Source organism: Enhydra lutris, unplaced genomic scaffold, assembly GCF_002288905.1.
Source record: "Enhydra lutris kenyoni isolate GAN:26980312 unplaced genomic scaffold, ASM228890v2 scaffoldscaffold11, whole genome shotgun sequence".
NCBI classification, from domain to species: Eukaryota; Metazoa; Chordata; class Mammalia; order Carnivora; family Mustelidae; genus Enhydra; species Enhydra lutris.
The window spans coordinates 28285642-28307336 of record NW_019154095.1 but is presented as its reverse complement, the minus strand read 5'-3'; the positions used below and the strand labels follow the sequence as shown (position 1 = coordinate 28307336).

At 34.4% G+C, this 21695-nt stretch overlaps 1 protein-coding gene across 1 annotated transcript in view; it reads left to right on the top strand.

Moving 5' to 3' along the window:
• LOC111144639 (testis expressed 15, meiosis and synapsis associated) overlaps nucleotides 1–21681 on the top strand; it is a 56739-nt gene extending 35058 nt beyond the window's left edge. Inside the window, exons 6-9 of the mRNA XM_022499034.1 lie at nucleotides 5470–12845; nucleotides 14823–14881; nucleotides 17691–18934; nucleotides 21644–21681. Coding sequence (XP_022354742.1) covers nucleotides 5470–12845; nucleotides 14823–14881; nucleotides 17691–18934; nucleotides 21644–21681 — 8717 coding nt within the window. The remainder of the gene's footprint in view (nucleotides 1–5469; nucleotides 12846–14822; nucleotides 14882–17690; nucleotides 18935–21643) is intronic.
• Nucleotides 21682–21695: the final 14 nt, after the last annotated feature.

The window sequence follows — 21695 nt, the reverse complement described above, 5'->3', positions numbered from 1 at the left end:
ATCATCACTAGTTTTATGCTTTTTTTAAAAAATTTACTCACAAGTATTATGTTTTTGGATACTTTTTTAAGTAGAGTTTTCTCAATCGCATTTCTTTGTTCTTCATTTAAGTATATAGAAATATTGTTGATTTTTGTGTATTGATCTTATATCCTGTTAACCTTACTAATCTCATTATTAGTTCTAGTTGTTTTTTAGTGATTTCCTTAGGATTTCTATATACAAGATCAGGTCACCTACAAATAGAGTTAGTTTTACTTCTTCCTTCCCAAATTGGATGCTTTTTCTTTCTTTTTCTTGTCTAATTGCCACGGCTAGGACCTCCGGTTGAATGTTTAATAGAAGTGGTAAGAGTGGATAGACATCCTGTCTTGTTCCTGAACTTAGGGGCAAGCATTCATCCTTCACTAGTAAGTATGATGTTAGCTATGCAGTTTTCCGATGTTCTTTGTCATGCTGAAGAAGTTCCCTTCTGTTTCTAGTTTGTTGAGTGTTTTTATCATGACAAGGTATTGGATTTTGTCAGATCCTTTTGCTGCATCTATCGGGATGATTGTGTGATTTTTAGTCCTCACTCTGTTTACTGTGCTGTACTACACTAACTGATATTCAGATGTTAAGGAAACTGCATTGCTGAGATAAATCCCATTTAGTCATGGTATGTAATTTCTATTACATGTTAGTGGAATTGGTTTATTACTAATTTTTTTGTCTATATTTGTAAGTTACGTTGATCTGTAGCTTTCTTGTGATGTCTTTAGTTTTGGTATCAGAGCAATACTGGTCTTATAGAATAAGTTTGAAAAGGTTTCCTCCTTTTCCCTTTTTTTTAGAAAGAGTTTGTGAACAATTAATATTAATACTTTAAACATTTGGGAGACCTCACTGTTAAAGCCATTCAGAAGCACCTGGGTGGCTCAGTCAGTTAAGTGTCTGGCTTCAGCTCAGGTGATGATCTTGGGGAACTGAGATTGAGCCCCATGTCAGGCTGCCCACTTAGCAGGGAGCCTGCTTCACCCTCTTCCTCTGTCCATCCCACTGCTCATACTCTAACTCAAATAAAATCTTTTTTAAAAATTTTTAAAAAGTCATTCGGGTTTTTTTGTGTGTGCAAGTAGTTTTTTTTGTTTTGTTTTTAACTAATTCAATTTCTTCACTTACTATAGCTCTGTTCAGGTTTTCTGTTTCTTCTTGAATCAGCTTTAGTGGTTTGTGTGTTTGTAGGAATTTGTCCATTTCATCTAACTTACCTAATTTAGTGGTGTAATGTTGTTCATAGCATTTCTTTGTAGTCCATTTTCCTTTCGTAAAGCCAGTAGTAATATCTTCTCTTTCAGTTGTCATTCTATTTATTTCAGTCTTCCGTCTATTTTCTTGGCCAGACCGGCTGAAGTTTTGTCAGTTTTGTTGATCTTTTGAAGGAGCCAACTTTTGATTTCATTAATTTTTTTTTATTTTTCTCTTCTCTATTTTATTAATTTTTTCTCTGATCTTTATTTACCTCCTTTTTGTTTCAGGCTTAGTTTGCTCTTCTTTTTCTTGTGTGTTAAGGTGGAAGGCTAGGGTATCGATTTGAGATCTTGCTTTTTTACAGCTATAAATTTCCCTGAAAGTACTGTTTGAGCTGTATCCTGTAAGTTTTGGTATGTTTGTCTTCATTTTCATTCATCTCAAAGTATTTTCCAATTTCCCTTTTGAATTCTTATTTGGCACATTGTTTTTTTAGAAATGTGTTACTTAACTTCTTTGTGTATGTGAATTTCCCAATTTTTTTTTCTGTTACTGATTTCAAATTTTATTCCATTGTAGTTGGAGAATATAATTTGTACTATCTTTATCCTTTTAAATTTATTGACCCTATCATGTGTTCTGTCTTGAAGAATTTTCTGTGTGCACTTGAGAAGAATGGAAATTTTGTTTTTGTTTGGTAGAGTGTTTTATAAATGTCTACTAGGTCTAGTTGATGTATAGTTGGCTCAATTTTCTGTTTTCTTGATGATCTTCTCCCTAGTCATTCTCTCCACATTATCCCTCACCCAGAAGGCTTAAAATGGAAACCATAAAGTAAGGATTTTCCTTATTTCTACTCCTACATATCCACAAACTTATAGCTAATTACTTTAATCAAAGAATGATGGATAATAAATAGACTTATTGTGGTGATCAGTTTGCAGTATATTCAGTGTCGAATCACTATGTTGCACACCTGGAACTAATATAATATTGTATGTCAGTTATACCTCATTTTAAAAAAAGCAATAAACACTGATGCCTTTTGGGGCAATAAATTTTGAGGAATACCTGTGTTATGCCCAAAGTCAAGGCCACATGTGATGGCTATCAGCATATTCATCTCCCTCTAGAGTACTGCAGACCTGTGCTATCCAGTACAGTAGCCATTAGTCACATATGGCTATTTATACTTAAATTAATTAAAATTAAATTAAAATTTTAATTTCTCATTCACATCATCCCTCATCAAATCAGTAACTGCATGTGGCTATTGGGTATTGTATTGGATAGCATAGATAAAGAACATTGCCATCACCACAAGTGGTAGTTTGCTTTGTTAATTGTAATTTCATTTTCTTACAGTTTCTTACATTATTGAGGATGTTGGGTTTGTTCTCCATTTTTCATTTGTTATTTGTTGAGACTGCCAAAAATGGGAATAAACTTAAATTGTCCTTATTAAGGTTAAGCAAATAATTTAACCTATTGATTAAGGTTCTACTGCTTATAAACTATGATCCTGGGCAAATTACTCTTCACGTCCTCACCAATAAACTGGGAATGTTGTGAAGATTAAATGAATTAGTGTGCATAAGGCACTCAGAAAAACCATACCTGTCATCCATATTAAGTACTTTATTAGTAAACATTATGGATATATTAATATGCATTTACCATACATTTATGGAATTCAGATCATTAAACAAGTTAGGTTTCTTTTCCCATGTTGCTTTGTATTAATTTATGTTAATATTTGTAATAGCTGCATAACATTGTTTCTAGGGCATTTGTTATAGCACATAAGTATAGTACTTTTATAATTATTGATATGACAAATTTATTTAACCAGTTTCATTTATTAAATTGTTCTATTTGAGTATAGTTGACATATGATGTTATATTAGCTTCAAGTGTACGACACAGTGATCCAACTTCTCTATAGTATACTATGCTCTTCACAACTGTAGCTACCATCTGTCACTATACAGCACTATTACAGTATCATTGACTGTGCTTCATTTGCTATGCCTTTTATTCCCATGACTTACTCATTTCATAACTGGAATCATTTGTCTCTTTATGCAAGTACCATACTATTTTAATTACCATATCATTGTAGTATATCTTGAAACCTTATTGTCTCAAATTGATAGTTAGGTTTCTAGCTTTCAGCTGTCCTGGATTATTATTCTAAAAATTCTTGTACATATATTGAGTATTTATGCAAGTAAATTAGAATAATAAATGCATAAAAGTAAACTTACTGGGTATAGATGATTATACATTACATTTTGCTGAAAAATTTAGGTTTACTTTCTAGGAAATTAGTACCAGTTTATACTCCCATGAATAGTATAAGAGTGCTTTACATCTGCAAGATATTAATTATCCTTTCAGGTCTTTCCAATCTAAGCAGTTTTTTAATATGACTTTTGTTATTTATTTTTTTTTTAAGATTTTATTTATTTGACAGTAAGAGAGGTAGCACAAGCAAGGGGAGTGGGAGAGGGAGAAGCAGGCTCCTCAGTGAGCAAGGACCCTGATGTGGGCTCGATCCCAGGATCCTGGGATCATGACCTGAGCCAAAGGCAGACACTTAACGACTGAGCCACCCAGGTGCCCCATAACTCTTGTTATTTATTTAGTGGCATTGGACATCTTTTTGTGTTCATAATTTTTGTGATTTTCTTGTTCATATATTTGCCCACTTTACTATTGTATTGTCTTTTTATTAATCTTTTGAAGATGTCTATATACTCTTTATGTACTCTATGTGTAATTATGTACTTGCTAATTCAGAAAATACTTTTCACCAGTTTGTCCAAGTTTTATTTATCATGAGTTTTGACCTGTTGAAGTATTTAATTTACATGTAATTGCCATCTTTTTTTAATTTCTAGTTTTCTGATATCCAGATATTTATCTTAAAAACTACTTAGTTTCGGGGTGCCTGGGTGGCTCAGTGGGTTAGTCCTCTGCCTTTGGCTCGGGTTGTGATCTTTGGGGTCCTGGGATCGAGCCCTCTGCTCTCTGCTCGGCACGGAGCCTCCTTCCCCCTCTCTCTCTGCCTGCCTCTCTGCCTACTTGTGATCTTTCTCTCTGTGTTAAATAAATAAAATCTTTTTTTTTTTTAAAAAGTACTTAGTTTCTATCTCAGGATGATAAAACTCTCTCTCCATCTTTTCTTCTAATACTTTTATGGGTTTTTTTTTTCAATGAATTGTATTTTATTTTGGTATAAGTTGTATAGGGATCCACCATTTTTTGTCTGTTCACTGCATCTTCTACTCTCAAGAACTATATCTCTATTACGGTCGTATTTCCATTATAGCTTACTATAATTAAAAAATATAATTATACTTGGTTGCAAAATTTAGAAGTCTTCAACAAAGCTATCTTTCAGTATGTTGTGATAAAGAATCTCATGGTACATCCCAATAATATGATTATAGTTTCATATATTCATAAATCTCACCATCAATTTCTCATCATTAATATCTGTTTTAATAAAGATAATTTGGGGCATTACCTATGAATGTTTTGTGAACATTTTATTTGGTAACTATGCATTTTTATAGGTTCCTTTGCTATAGTTAGTTCTTTATGAAATTGTAGGAATAAATTCCAATAATTATAAAAGAAAATTTGTTTTCATTTTCCAGATTTTTATTTATATACATTATTTGCAGGAATACTTACTTCACTATAGAGCAAGAGTAGTGCTTTGCTTTTGCTCCTGAGGAGGATTTTATGGAATATTTTTGCTCTTTTCTCCTCTGTTTCCCCCTTCATTCCCCTTTTCTTTCTGTTTCTGTTGTCTCCTGACAGAGAAGGTGGTTAACAGTAGATAAAAGGGAGACACTTTTGCCTATTGATATGTAGATTCTGTTATTAAGTATCTGAATATAGGAAATTAATATAAGAAATATCTAGTCTTTGAGCAACATATTTCTATTTTTTTAAATTTTCTCTTCATTTGTATTTGTCAGAATTCAAATTTCTGTGGTAAATACTTTTTTTAGTAAGGGTAGTCTAGGACAGTGTTCTTTGTTGTATCATTTCTATTTTATTGGTTTATCACTCTTCTCTCCTTGCTTTTTCTGATGAGACCAACTTTAATCATAATCATAGTGAACTTTCAGTTAAAACAAGTGACATAGCTTACCTATGTTAAGAGTTCAATGTAGAAACCCTTTTCCTTCCTATTTTTCATATTTTTTAAAATTATTTCCACAGAAAGAACGTGCTCTCTGAATAACTGTACAGTGGCCAAAAGAATTGGAAAAGGAAAAGATGCTACTGTCATCTTTGAGCATTTCAGGAAACCTGTAGATCCATTTGTTCAGGAAAACTGTTCTTGCAGTGCCGTAAATTCAGAGATAAATCCTTCCAACGCAAATATTTCTAATTCCTACGGAAATGTACAAAATGGAAACATTCCTATACATGAAACATACAGTGGACAGATGGAGCACAATTTAGCAGAATGTAGAGACACTTCTCAAGTACATATATATGATTCAGGTCTTTCATTTTTTCCCAGTGATACCAGAGAAAGTGTTAACGGGGACTTCATGTTAAATTTGACACAGCTTAAAAATGTTTTAAGTGATCTTTCTGCTGCTTTTCCCCTTCATAACAATAATGGCTCAAGCACAGTTATTACTTCAAAACTCATTAAAGACCCAAGACTGATGAAAAGAGAAGAAAGCATAGGAAAACATAATAATATTACAGGTTTAAATAAGATTTTGCCACTTGAGAAGAGTTTAAATTTTAATTCAGAAGTACACCTATCATCTACGCGAAATAATTCTGCCTTCTCATCTGAAGTTGTGCCTGGTGATCGTTCTATTCTTACTAATTGTTTGGACACCCCTTGCTTCAAAGTTTCTTTCGATGATTCACAGTCACAGGCTCACAACTTGGGCTCTAAGAACTATGATTATACAACTCCCAATAAAATTACCATGGCAAGACAGTGTAAGGGCCAAGACAATTTTTCCTTCCCAATGTGTTTGCCAAATGCAGTTTCAGAAGTTGAGAACCAAAAACACAATGAGGAAAAAGTCCAGAGATCCCGGCAGAAAGGCAGCATCCCACTTTTAATTGAAGAAGAAGGTGAACCACATAACTCTCACGAATCAGTGAATACTTGTACAGAAGGGTATAGTAGTCACATCTCTCAGGAATCATGGTCTTCTAATTTAGAAACTGTATATCAGACTGGTCAACAAATGTCTACAGTTTTTCCTCTCCAAAAGAAGGAAAGCATACATGGGTACCTTCAAAATATTGGAAAAATGAGAGACTTCACTAGTCCAGAGGATAATTCTGAACATGGAGAAAAGCAAATTTTGTGGAAAGAAAATGATTTTACTAATGAAGCGAAAATTAGTCCAGTAGATAATTACATTTCTTTGCACCAAGAATACAAAGAGAATGAGAGTCTTTGTTCTTTTGGAAAAAATTGTGATCAAATACCAATTACTCAAGAATTAGAAATACCAAAATCTTCTGCATTTACCACAAAGGATAAATATGACCTAGATCATCTAGCATTGGAATTAGAAAGTAATCTTACTCCAAGAGTGGAGAGCCTTTCACAAAAACAATCTCAACCCTCTTTGGAGTATGAAGATAATATTCATACAAGTTTTGCAATTTCTCAAAAACTAATGGAACTAAAATTGGAAAAACCAAATCAAAATGGTGTTAACATTATGACTAATGCTTTTCAAGAAGCAAAAGACATTCCTCAGGACAAAGAATTGCCAACTGATAGAATTACTTCATCTCACGACATTAAAACAACTCATGACAATTCAGATTGCAGCATAGCTGGTGAACATACATGTGTCCATGAAAATGATCCAGTGTCACTGGAGAACATGCAAAAAGACTGCAGAGAAACTTTTCAAAATGCTGATAAAGGTCAAGGTCATACTGTGTGCTGTAATGCAGAGTTGTACAGTGATATACACCTGAATACTGATTTTAAAGAACAAGGAGACAATGATAAAGAAAATGAAAATGAGGCTAAAGATGAAGACACTGCTTTGTCTACAGAAAACAACAGACTAGATATATATGAAGATGAGAAGCAGGGTTTTCGTACAGACAAAAATTATGCCAGTATAGATGAAAGAAGGGAGAATGAAAATTACAATAATGTAGAAATTCTGAGTTCTGAAGAATTTTGTACATTTAATTTGACTTGGGGGAAAAGACATGTATCAACAGAAACTGCATTTTTAGAAAGTGAAGATACTATCACTGCCATAAAACAGAAAGATTCTCAAAATACAAGCAGAAGTGTAGAGCATTTGGCTTCCACAACACTTCCCAAAATTGCAGCATCTTCAGTGCGTGTAGCCTCAAATGCTGCAGTACAGATAACTGGTGATATGGTACCTACATTAGGCACGAATCATGAAGATCACCAAAGATACCAGATTAAAGAAACTTGTTCTTCTGAGAGTCTAGATGTTGGTCTGTTAGTCAAACATAAGGTTTCTGATTGTGAAATGGATATGGATAACAATACATTTCATGACTCATTTAATCAGTCAGTCAGTGACAGCCCCGTTCTTCAGAGTTGTGAATTGGAAAATAAGATTGAATTGGGTTCAGAACTGTGTGATGATGTTTTTCTAATTCAACAAGATACTCCTAACCATAGAAATGCTCTGTATGAAGAATTTGGGGCCTCATATGAGGCTCTAAAGTCTCGTATTGATTGGGAAGGTCTGTTGGGAAGCAATAATGGGGAGAGGGAAGTTTTGAAAAGCTCCAGAGGAAGGGAGAATAATGATCAACATTACTCTGAGGAAAGTAATTCTTCCTGTTCCTCTACACAAAAAGACAAAGAGCTCTTCAATACAGTTTTACTTCCAGATTTACAAGTGAAAATCACTAATATATTTATGCCAGGATTCACTCCCACTTTTGAATCCCCTGCATTGGAAGATAATTTTTGCAAAAACATAACTAAAACCAAAGAACCAGAAATGGATGAGGAGGAGAAATTGCCAGGATTTGAAATCTATTCCCAGTGTTCTGGTGAAAATTCACATCATCCATGTGAAAACGAATCTGGTAATACAAGCCAAGAATCAGGACTAGTGAGTAAATCTGAAATCTCATTTTCTCTTGATGCAAATCATAATACACAAGGAAATCATGCTTCTGAAAAACAAAACAGTGGACCTTTGCTTACAGAACCCTCTAATGTCACAGCATTAAATAATGAAAGAAGTTGTTCCTTGACAAAGTCAAAAACTGATTGTAATGATACTAGAAGTAAAAAGGACACAGGATCAAGAATTAGTAAAAGAAAGCCAAATACACCTTTCAGGAATGAGAACACAGCACATAAGGATTTAAGACATCATGAAATTTATGGAAAGAGGAGGAAGCTAACCGATCAAGACTCATCTGAATGTTTTTCTTCATTATCCCAAGGGCGAATTAAAACATTTTCAAAGTCAGAAAAACACATTAGGAGTGTCCTAGATATTCTAAATAGTGAAGCATCTTTATGCAAAAGCAAACGTCTTTCCAGAAAACTTGACAGAGCTGTTCTTCACTTAAAAAAAGCTCATAGGAGAGTTCACACATCTTTGCAACTTATAGCTAAAGTAGGAGAAAAAAGAAAAGGCCCATTACCAAAATCATATGCAATAATATGCAATAATTTCTGGGAAAGTTGTGACCTTCAAGGTTATAGCTCTGTGTCTGAAAGAAGATATTATTCCACTAAACATTTTTTGTCAAAAAGAAAATATGACAAGCCAGGAGAGAAAAGAGCTTTGGGATTTGAAGTGGGTAAATCATTAACTCGTGTATCAAAGCACAAGTCTTTCAAAACAAGTAGAGAGAGAATCACAGAGTGCATTTCTAAGAAAAATGTAGCTGGCAGTATCTCCAGAAGTCACACTACTATTCATGTGAGAGAATTTTGTGATCAGGGGTATCCTGAATCACAGTTAGCCCTGTGCTCTACACCCCAAAGTACACGTTATTCAGCTTATAACAAGAGCAGTATGAAAAGTCTGAGATCATCAGAACTTCAGTCATTTTCTGGAAAAACTGGGTTTTTGTATTCGCCATCCTGCCCAGATAAACTAACTAAAAAAGAAAATAAAATTGACACAACATTTTTATCTAACATCAGTAAATATGAAAAGCCTGAAAACCATTCAGCAAATAATAAAATTAAGGATCTAATGAAAGAAAGTAATTCTGAGACTAATAAATTAATAAATAAGAGTAATTCAGTATCTTTAAATTGCATAAAAGAAAATAATGTAAGTTTTAGCAGAGACAAAAATTATGATGCAACTTGTATAACGCACACAAAGGTAAAAACTGACATAGTTATTTCAGTTTTAGAATCAAATGTGAAGCACTTTTTAAATGTTGATATCTATAAACCAGATAACCTTATTTTATCTGGTTATAAAAGAAACTTGGAAGTAACCTTTCCTATTGAAGAATGGAGCTCAAAACCAGGAGCTCAGAGCTCCAAACCAGGCATAATTACAGGAGACATGCTTATGGACTCATTAAATCCAACTCTGATAACCCACAAAAAGTATAACAGTGTTCCTCAATTGTTAACAACCACTCCAGTGACAGCTAGTGAAGGAGAATCTTCAGAATCTTATTTGGATAGACAGAGAACTTTTTCTGTAGATTCTTTTGCAACATCCACTAATGTACCACGCTGTCAGCCAGGATGTGGTGGAAAGGAGTGTCTAAAAACAGAACAGTGGTCTTCAAGTAATTGCTTCCATATAGATGAGAATGAATCAGGTGTTCTTGAGAATTCTGACTTGGGTCTCAAATTAGTAACCGAAGAAAGTAAAAGTTGTAGGAAAACTACAATGAAGAAACTATTTTCCAATGATAGTTCTTTGCTCTTAAAAGGTAATATGAAGTGTTCCTCTTCAAAAAAATGTATGGCAAAGACAGACATTGAGGACAGAAAAATGTGGAAAGTTAAACATGCAGAAAAAGCAAAAGATTCACTTCACATAAAAACCGTGACTGAAGGATTCACTGCTACTAAGTACAGAAACCAAAAGAATAACATCTTAGAAGATTCCTCCTACTTATGTGAGAAAAGAATTAAAAATAATGTTATTGATTCTCATCCAATCTTTGAAGATATTACTGAGGTAGTCTCTTTGAATAACACAGTTTCTAATCATCTTAGCAAAAGAGAGAAAGAAGGGGGAGTTAAAGTTAGTAATAACTCTCAGTCTGACTCTGAGTTGCATTCAGAAATAGCTTGTAATTCCAAACCACACATTACAGGAATGAATCATAGGCCTGTTTTACATATGCACTCTCAAACCTCTGAATCCTCTACTGAGAAGAAGCCTACATCAAACATGAATGGATTAAAAGAAAAACATTGCTCAGCCGATCATTCAGCTCTTATACCTAGGCTAGCTCAAATTTTGAGAAGGGCAGATGAAACATCATCTTTTCAGATTCTACAGGAAGAAACTAAGGCTTGTCAAAGTATTCTCCCATTATTTGTTGAAGCTTTTGAAAGAAAACAAGAATGTTCTCATGAACAAATCTTGATTTCAAGAGAACTGTTGGTAGAACAAAACCTGTGGAATAATTGCAAACACAAATTAAAACCGTGTGCTGTTGACTCCTTGGTGGAACTTCAAATGATGCTGGAAACTATTCAATTCATTGAAAACAAAAAAAGGCTCCTAGGAGGTGAACCAACTTTCCGAAGCTTGCTTTGGTATGATGAAACATTGTACGGTGAGCTGCTTGGTAGACCACGTGGATTTCAACAACAATCCAATTTCTATCCTGCTTTTCAAGGAAGGTTAAAATATAATGCATTCTGTGAGTTGCAAAACTATCACGATCAGTTAATTGAATTGTTTGAAGAAACCAAAAGGGAAAACAATTCATACTATGCATTCTTAAAATACAAACGGCAGATTAATGAATGTGAAGCAATAATGAAGCGTTGTTCTGATTGCTTTGACTTTTCTCTTTCTGTTCCATTTACCTGTGGAGTTAACTTTGGAGATAGTTTAGGAGACCTAGAAACCTTAAGAAAAAGTACTTTAAAGCTGATTGGTATGTATGGTGACACTCCTAAAGTTGATTCCTATCCGGGAAAACAAGATCATTTGTGGATTATCATAGAAATGATCTCCTCAAAAGTTAATTTTATTAAGAACAATGAGGCAGTAAGTATTAAGATATCTCTTTATGGTCTGGAACATATCTTTTTTGATGCTGCAAAAAGTCTTGTTTGGAAAGAAAGGAGACAGTCTTTCAGCAAAAAATACTCAGGAAAGAAGGATAAAGAAATGCTACTCAAAATGAATCAGTATGCTTTTTCTAAGTTGAAAAATATATATGATATGTTGTCTAAAGATTTAAGCAGTGAACAAATATCCAACATTGGGCTTGAGAATACTGAGATTGCTTCCAGAAAGTCAGATGACCTAATAAACAAAGCTACAGTTAACATAGAAGACTGTAGGTTTAACAGTACTTTGCTTTCACATCCAGATATCTGTTGTGTTAGTGAAATATTGGATCAGGCTGAATTTGCAGACTCTGAGAAATTGGAGGAACTCACTTTGAGATGTATTGGACACCTAGAAATTTTAAAAAAATACTTTCAGATGCTGCAAGAAGAGAACATAGATCATATTTTTATCACAGAAGAAAATGTTTTGGACATGGTGAAAAACCACAACCATGGAGCCATAATTTTAAAACCTGCAGCCATTGAAACCTATATTGAAATTGTCATGCTTTCAGAAACTGTTCACTTTCTTAAAAACACAATGGCAAAGAAACTAGACAAACAGAGGTTTCGAGGTATGCTTTGGTTTGATTTGTCACTTCTTCCTGAGTTGGTTTGCTGCCAAGAAAAAATGGCTTCTTTTTCGTTTCTTAAAGATAACTCAACAGATTGCCTTTGGAATGTCATAGAGACTGCTATTTCTGAACTTAAAAAAGATCTGGATATTATTTACAAATATAGTGAAGGGATTAATTGTTCATATGCTCTTCATTTGCTCTCAAGAGAACTTGCAGAACTTTCAGAAATAAAAAAACTTCTAAAGATATCTAAGTATTCCGTTTCTACATATATTGACTTTGTGCCATACATAGCATCCATAAATTACGGAAGCACTATGACAGAGTTAGAATACAACTACAATCAGTTTTCTACACTGCTCAAAAATATAATGGCTGCCCCTCAGAAAGATTTAGGGAAAATGGCTCATATTATGAAAGTCATGAAAACTATTGAACATATGAAGATAATATGTGCTAAAAATGCCGAATTAACCATTTCCTTTATTCTGTGCCAAATGCTACATAACAGAAAGAAGACTTTTCAACTGAAGAGAAAAGAAAAAATGAATATGCATGTAAAACCTAGGAAGAGTATCAGTAAATCTAGTACTTTTACGAAAGTGCCCTCAATTTCAGAGTGCATAATGAAAAATGTTTCAAATTCCTCTAAAAAACGATCTATCACTGTAGACAAATGTGAAGACTCTCAGAAACAAGAGAAAAACAGTACTGTTTCCAGCTGTAAAAAACAAAAGGTAACGAATGTTTCAAAACATAACGTTTGTAAGTATTACTTTTGAGAACAAGTCTACTCTTGAAACAGGTAGTTTGCAGATTGGTAAAAATTGAGAATGCTTTGTATATTGCCTTGCAATGTGAATTTACTAGGTAAAGAATTGTATTAGGGATATCTGGCTGGCTAAGTCAGTGAAGCATGCAACTCTTGATTTGGGGGGCATTAGTTTAAGTCCCATGATGGGTGTAGAGTTTACTTTAAAAAAAAAATTGGATGAAATGATTCCTATTAGCTACAAAATGATGATTCTGTATATGAGAAACACCTTGCAAATGTCTACTTTTAAACTAAAAATTATTTAGAAGATATTTCTTGGAGGAATATATATAACTTCTTAAGGGATAGTCCAATGTGAATGTAAGTTATTAATTTATTAAGTAGCTTCTATATAACAAGGCTATACTTAATGTAGTAAATATTAAAAGCTGGCTAATGGAGCTTGTGTTCTTGCCCATTATCCACATGGAAAGAATAGGACAGATTTTTTAAATAGGTGATTAGGAAGGAATTACAAGAAGTCCTACATAAACACATTTTATTTAACAAATTATAGAAAACATTTATTTTGTACCTGGCACTATTCTAACAATTGCACAAATATTAACTTCTTTATCTTTCACAAAATCTTTATGATGTACTATTATTATACATAGTATTATGTACATACTATTACATAGTATTATGTACATACTATTATAGTACATAGTATTATAAGGTACTATTATTGTCTTATTTAAAGGTATAAGACAGAGTACAGAAAGGTTAAATAACTTTCCCAGGGTCACAGAGTTAGTAAATGGACAAGCCCAGATGTAAAACCAGGCAGTCTAGCTCCAGAACCCATACTAACCTAACAACCTACACTCAGAGGCTACTCTTAAAATTTTTTGAGAATTTCTCAGTTCAGAAGTAAAGAGAATCCTATATGCAAAAGGAAAAGTAAGAATTTTGTCTTAGGTTACTGAAATTGTATTTGTTAATTAAACTAGTTCTGGAGGCCAGGACACCAATCATTTATTTCACTGTGTTGGTAGGAAAATGTTTACTAAACAACCAGTTTGTAAGCATACTTCCAATAAGAGTACAATTTGTGTATGCCACCTCAACAGTAAAATGAGAATAATAAGAAGGTGTTATAAATATTTAGAAGAAAAGTTTTTAAAAAGTTTTTTTTTTAATTTCAATGAAGAGCACAGACCAAAGCTTTGTCTTAAATTGGGAAAATGTGTTATCTAATGAAAGTTAAATTAAGAGGGGTATCTAAGTTATGGAAAATATTATGAGCAAAGGCACAATGTTTATTGACATTATTTGAGAAATGAGTTTAAAACTAAGTCTAGAAAAGAATTTAATTTAGTGGACAATACCAGTAAGCTAAGGATATTTCGGAAAGAATATTGTTTCAGATTATAAGATGTCTTAAATATAGGCCCAAGGAGTTTAACTTTATTCTGTATGTATTGAAGGCAATGTCCTGTGAAATGTGTTTTTTCAATGATTTAAAGAGTAGAGATTCTGAGTATAGTTAGAAGTAACATGTCATCCAGGGCTTAGTTGAGGGTGCTATTTTACAGAATAAGAAATGAAAGTCCCTATTTGACAATTACTTAAAAATGGGACTTAATGACTGGTTTACCAGAAAGAGCATATACAAAAAGAGCAGTTACAAATGGACTCCAAGATTTGTTATAAGATATGGGGATAGAAATAAGTCTGCAAAATGTCTTTTTAGAAAAGTCTCTCTAAACATATGTGACATATGGGAAGTCTAGCAGAGTCCCTGGTTTTTGAAAGGGGGAAGATTAATGAATGTGGTTTTAGACCGAGCATTTTAGATGATGACACAACAAGCAATTGTATCTGATGTGAAAATAATATTTATATTGTATTTTATGCCATTACCAATGTAGGTTTTCTTTGTAACTTTTAAACATAGGTTGACATGAAAGATGTAACAAAAATCAACAGAGAAGAGGCCACATTCAAGCATCCAAGGTAACAGCTGACATCAGGCCTATCTGAAGAAAAAACAAAATTAAGCACATATTAAGGAACAGTGCTAACACATTTATTTATATACCTCTATTGGATATACATGTAACTTAGAGGACAAGAGTAAGGTTAGGAGGGAGAATAAGGTTTCAGATTAGGCAGTACTTTAAGGTTTAAGGAATTTAAAGTTCATTCTGTAAATATTGAAGGTATACCCTGTGAAATGTTTTTTTTCAGTAATTTAAAAGGATAGGGAGATTCTGAATAGAGGTAGAAATAGTAGTAAGAGAAGAGCGGTGTTTTGTAGAATAAAAAAGTAAAATTCGATTTGACAGACATTGTTTAAAGAATTTATGGGCATTACTAACTGGTTTGCTAAAAAGGAGATAATATGACAAGTGATTAGATTGAGTTTTTTAAACTTGTGGATACTACAAACCAGTCAGATTTCAAAATTGGTTTAAAAAATAGAAATTGGGGGCGCCTGGGTGGCTCAGTGGGTTAAAGCCCCTGCCTTCGGCTCAGGTCATGATCCCAGGGTCCTAGGATCGAGCCCCGCATCGGGCTCTCTGCTCTGCAGGGAGCCTGCTTCCTCCTCTCTCTCTGCCTGCCTCTCTGCCTATTGTGATCTCTGTCAAATAAATAAATAAAAATCTTTAAAAAAAAAAAAAAATAGAAATTGCTAATTTATATTACTAAGGGGGAACTTAGTCATCAACATACATGTATTATACTACTGTCTCATTAAAGGATGTTTAACACCATGATATAGGAGGAACATGATTTCAAAATAAAGGCTAGTTCTTTAAACTGAATTGTTTTTATGAAAAACTCCCTACAAGATTTATATTTTTTCAATCTGACATGAAGTGGTGCCGCTGGACATATTGACCATCTCTTATTTCATTCAGCTCTCTCAGAGCTGGCAATTTGTGACAAGCTTTATTTTTTCTATTTTATGAGAGAATGGGTAATACAGAACAAAAAAGATGAGAATTCTAATTTCTGTCTTACTTGGTTCCCCTTCTTTATACATTTTATTTATATTTCTAGAATCCTTTTTCACACTCTTTAAGTAGTTGTGTAGTGGCACAAAGATGAATAGGCTTTTAAAGGGATAACATAAACCAGTTTTACAATCATCTTAGTTCTGGTAATTAAACATAGGTAGTATTTGATACCCAAAAATCAGACTTTCCTGCTCACATAGGGGAATTAATCCAAATATAAGGTTAATAAGGGGTGATATTTTCATGGAAGAATACTAAGAGAATGGGTAGAAGAGTGACCATACAAGCAGCTGTCAATGTATAGGGTTGAGATATCACTGAAACATCATTAGAAATGTGATAAAGCAAAAATTGTACCTTCTGCAAAATGTCAAAATATTGTACAGAATTGGATGAAGATGTTGGTTGTCAACAAAATGCCTTTTAGAGGGGCACCTGGGTAGTTCAGTCAGTTAAGCGTCTGTATTTGGCTCAGGTCATGATCCCAGCATCCTGAGATCGAGTCCTACATCAGGGTCCCTGCCTAGTGGAGAAACTGCTTCTCCCTCTGTGCGCTCTCTCATCTCTCTCTATCTCTCATTCTCCCTCTCAAATAAATAAAATCTTTAATTTAAAAAAAAAAGCTTAAAATGCCTTTTAGAGAGGCTGGATTAAGTAAAATATGGGGCATTTAGTTTGAAACTAAATATATACAGATTCCAGGCCAAAGATTAATTTCTTCTGCCTGGGGAGGAACGATTACTTTTTTCTTCTCAACATGTTCTTTTCCACTTGTAATTCAGAGAATTGGATGAGACACCAAAAAATATAATCATCCTGGAGACCTCTATTAACAGTCTGGCTCTAGACATTTCCATAGTGGATGCTTCCTTCAGCCTGGTTGAGACTCTCTAAATTTAGGTAGGAATGTCAAGGATATTAAATTGGCATGATATTTTGGAGGTCTGTATTTCCTCTTCTTAACCTTGAATGGAAAAACTATCTTGGTAGTTCCCAATAACAGAAGATGATCTTTTGGCAGGGGCAGGGCACAGATTTTGTCAGTTATATATAGCCATTAAAAGTAAAGAAGATCACCAACAAGTTGGAAGTGTATGAATGCAAAACTACAGTAAAATATTGGATGTAGTTTCCTACTTCTAAAAGCCTCTGTTAGGAAATATCTGGTGTATAAAATAGTTACAATATTGACCACACTGCATATATTTCTAAATGTATTGGAAATGCATTTGAAATGCGGAGTGTGTAATATTTTGCAGGAAAAGTATCTCAATTCAAAGCAAGGAAGTAGGGGTGCCTGGGTGGCTTAGTTGTTAAGCGTCTGCCTTCACCTAGGGTCATGCAGGAAGCCTGCTTCTCCCTCTCCCCCTGCTTGTGTCCCCCGCCCCCGTCTCTTTCTCTGTCAAATAAATAAATAAAGTTTAAAAAAAAAAAAAAGGGAGGGGCGCCTGAGTGGCTCAGTGGGTTAAGCCTCTACCTTTGGCTTAGGTCATGATCTCAGGGTCCTGGGATTGAGCTTCACATTGGGCTCTCTGCTCAGCAGGGAGCCTGTTTCCCCCCCTCTCTCTCTCTGCCTCTCTGCCTAATTGTGATTTCTCCCTCTTTGTCAAATAAATAAAATCTTAAAAAAAAAAAAAAAAGCAAGGAATGAAACTGGGGGAATAAGTTACACATATACTGCTGATAGAGAAAATGTAAATCTTAAGAATTCTCCTGAATAAAAACTTCAAATACATGTTTATATTAAGTTTGAGGATTCTGTATATTTAAAGTTGTTTTTGTGTATATGTTATACTTAATAGGACCACGAGATCTCATCCCGAAAGTCCAAGCGAAACAGGAGCAACTTCATCTGGCAATCTGAAAAGAAACCATGTATCTCCAAAAAAGATTGAGGTGGAAAGATCACTACCTGACTCACTCTTACCTTCAAAGAACTTAAAAGACACTTGCACATCAAAGCCAGAGGGCAGAATAGATTTAACTAATATTTCATCTAATACTTCAAAAGACCTCACTGGACAACAGGGAAACTTAAGTAGCATGAAGAAAAGCAGTGCGAATTTTAGTGCTACTGAAACAAAAACTGATAAGAAAGATTGTTCTTCTTTCGCAGTTTGTGAACAAAGAAGTGTAGATGGCGTATTTCCAAAAGACTACAAGATGCCTTCACAGAGATTTCTTAATCCTGCAGAGAAATCTTGTCCCTCAGACATAAAACCAGGAACTGAGCCTGATGGATCAGTGCTCTCAAAGCCTATTTTCCGTTTTGTTAGGGACATCCCTGCCAATTTAGAAATGAATGACACTGTCTTTGAACTTCAAGATAATGAAGTATTAAATTCTTCTATTAAAAATTCTGCATGCACCAATTCTTCAGAATCCAAATTTAACCAGGACAAATCTCCTATTCTGCAAGTAAATAAAACACAGCCTGAAAAACCTGAGTTAAAAGAAAAATACATGAAGGATACCTTGAGTCCCAGTTCTATACCTCTAGGAGCATCTGAGGACATAACCCTTAATGTAAATCAAACAGCAGAATACTCTTTTTCTGAACAACAAAATAATGAAAATCCAAAAGTCCTAACTCAAAATGCTGCAGCATATTGGAATGAACTTCCACAGTCTGCATGTGCTCCAATATGTAATTCTTCAGCGCATGCATTTGGAACTTCATATCCTTACTACGCTTGGTGTGTTTACCATTACAGCAGCAGTGGCGGCAGTTCCCTTACCCAGACATATCATGGGATAACATACGAAGTACAGCCACCTCCTCCTGGGATGTTGACTGCAATTGCAAGTACAGTTCAAAGTTCACATTCTAATCTTTTATGCTCTCAATATTTTGGTTACTTCGCTGGGGAGCGACAAGCAAGTGACTTTCTGCCAGTGAATGGGTATTTTCAATCTCAAATGCCTGTTCCCTACAATTTTCAGCAGCCAGTTTTTTCACAGTATGCTCCCCATCAACCATTCCCACAACCTGTATACCCTTACCCTCCTGATTCAGGTGTGCTTCCAGAAGTTCCATGGACTTACGGTAAGTTTTCTAAGTTTTAGTGCTCACTTTATTGAGTTTTTACTTTTCTCTCTTTGTACATTTATGTAAATGAAATTTACAGCAGGTCATCCATAGTAGTCATTTTTTGTGCAGGCTCATAGAATTGTTCAAATCTGTGAATTATGTTGTCACATGGGAATCTGGTTGTCAGAGATTGAAACAAAAAGAATTGATAATATCACTAATACGTCCTTCAGCAAGAACCAACTTTGGGAACTAGTTAAGTAAATTATAGTTAATTCATACCGTGAAATACAATGCAACAATTACACAGTTTAAATTAGTTTGTGGGGGGTTTTTTTGAAGATTTTATTTATTTATTTGACAGAGACCACAAATAGGCAGAGAGGCAGGCAGAGAGAGAGGAGGAAGCAGGCTCCCTGAGAGCCTGATGTGGGGTTCGATCCCAGGACCCTGGAATCATGACCTGAGCCAAAGGCAGAGGCTTAACCCACTGAGCCACCCAGGCACCCCAGTTTGTGGGTTTTTTAAAAGAGTTTTTAAATTTATTTATTTGACAGGGAGAGAACGCAAGCAGGGGGAACAGCAAGGAGAGGGAGAAGCAGGCTCCCTGCTGAGCAGGGAGCCCAATGTAGGACTTGATCCCAGGACCCTGGGATCATGACCTGAGCCAAAGGCAGAGCCACCCAGGTGCCACTTAATGATAATTTTTAAAACTATGTCATATAAATTTACCTGTGTAAGTAAAGGAATGCCTAGAAATACTGAAATGAAATACAGCAGCATTTTAACTCGTCTGCCTCCGGGTAATAAACTTGGGGGATTGTAGAGGGAGTTCTTAATATTTTCTAGATTTCCTACTATGAAAATAACATTATTTTGATAAATGGAGAAAAAGCAAAAAACCGAGTTGGAAAAAGAAACTTCAATCAGATAAAGCAGACTTTCTCTTGGTATTCTAATATACTATCTGAGCATAAGTGAGTAGAACAGCTTGGTAATTTGCCACTAGAAGTTGAAATTTTTTCTCTTAAATGGAACTTTATTTGTAAAATATGTTTAGAACATAGATTTTTAAAATTAAATTGAAATGTATATTTACCAATATAAAGCAAAATTTAAAAACAACTATTAATCTGACAAACTACGGTTATCCATTAACACTCCAGTATTCTACCATCATAGGTAATATGTACTGGAAGTAAGTTTAACCATCTTTTAAGGTCTTAGAGAAATGCAAGGGAATTTCTTTCAAATTAAAAAGTTGTTTCTGGAACATGTGGTTAGCTCATTTAGAAGAGCATGTGACTCTTGATCTCAGGGTTGTAAGTTCAAGCCCCACATTGGGTGTTGAGATTAATAAAAGTAAATAAACTTTTAAAAATAATAAAATAAAAAGTTTTTTCCCAACTCTAGATTCTCATAAATTAGTAAGTAGAAAAAAATTGAGTTCATTTATTCATTCTTTGGTCTGAATTGGATAAGAAGCAGCTTGTTAGCATAACTCTGTCTCTAATTAAAAAATCTGATCACAGGACCTCTATGTTGGAGTTGCCACTTGACACTTTATGACCTATAGGATAAGATTCAAATACTTTAGCTTGAAACGCAGGGTCCTTCACAGTTTATGTAGCCTCATCTCCCACCACTTCCACCTTTGTATTCAAGCCACATTGAACTTACTGTTCTCTCATACAATTCTCTTGTACTTCCATAGAACTTTTTGTGTGCCTTTCTCACATGATAAGTTATATGAGTATTATATGGTATTGTAATTATCTCTGCATTTTTCCCTTCCCATCCTGACCTACCAAATGAGTTTAAACAGGACTGGAAATTGTTCATCTAAAACAGAAGAAAAACAGTAAAGGAAAGGAGAAAGAAATAGGAGTGGAAGTGGGGAAGTGATTTTCCTTTGTGATTTTCCTTTGTGATTAATTTGGCACACTGCTGTTGCTGTAATAATAAACACACCAAACATAGTAGATGTGGCGAGCCTATGAATTAAACTAGAAATTTTCATTTCTGAAATAGGAAATCTTGAATGTAATTATTTCATAAAGGTTCTCAGAGTTTGAGCTTTTTCATATTCTTAATAATTAAGCTGCTGGTGATGCTCAAAAAGATATCTCTGGAATCAAATCCGGCTTTGATTCTCAAGAATTTTAATTGTTAACCTACTTGGTTATATTAGTCAAGTGAAAATAAAAGGAAAAGAAACAATTACTTACTGTATTATTCAAAAGTAGCTCTAAAGGTATTATGAGGCAGTAAGCACTTCATTTAGTTTTTATGAGTACAAATAATCTATAGAGATCACCACTCATGCTTTCAGGAACTACATCCTTCTAAACATATGAAAACCCCTGTGGCCCATTTTTGATGTTTTGCTCTTGATGCTTGTGTTCAGTGCCATAAATGGAACTAAGAGAGGGGCTAGGTGAGCCCTGTGTGTGAGGCACATTATTACCTCCTTTACTCCATTTAACTCTCCCAGAATACCAGAGAGGCATGTAGAGATTATTGTTCTCTTACAGATAAGGCAAGTACTCCTTGGAGATCCTTAAATAACTTTTAAGATCCCGTGGCTATTAAAGGGCAGATGTGCAGTTTGAATTCTAATATTTTTAGTACTAACTTAACTCAGGTCTTCCATTGTACTATTATGTATTATGCTTAGTCAGCATCACGAACTTATCTCAAATCTTGGTGGTTTTTTTCTTTCAGTTCCGTGGCAACAAGAACCTTTTCAGCCAGGACATTGAAAAAAGTCTTCTGT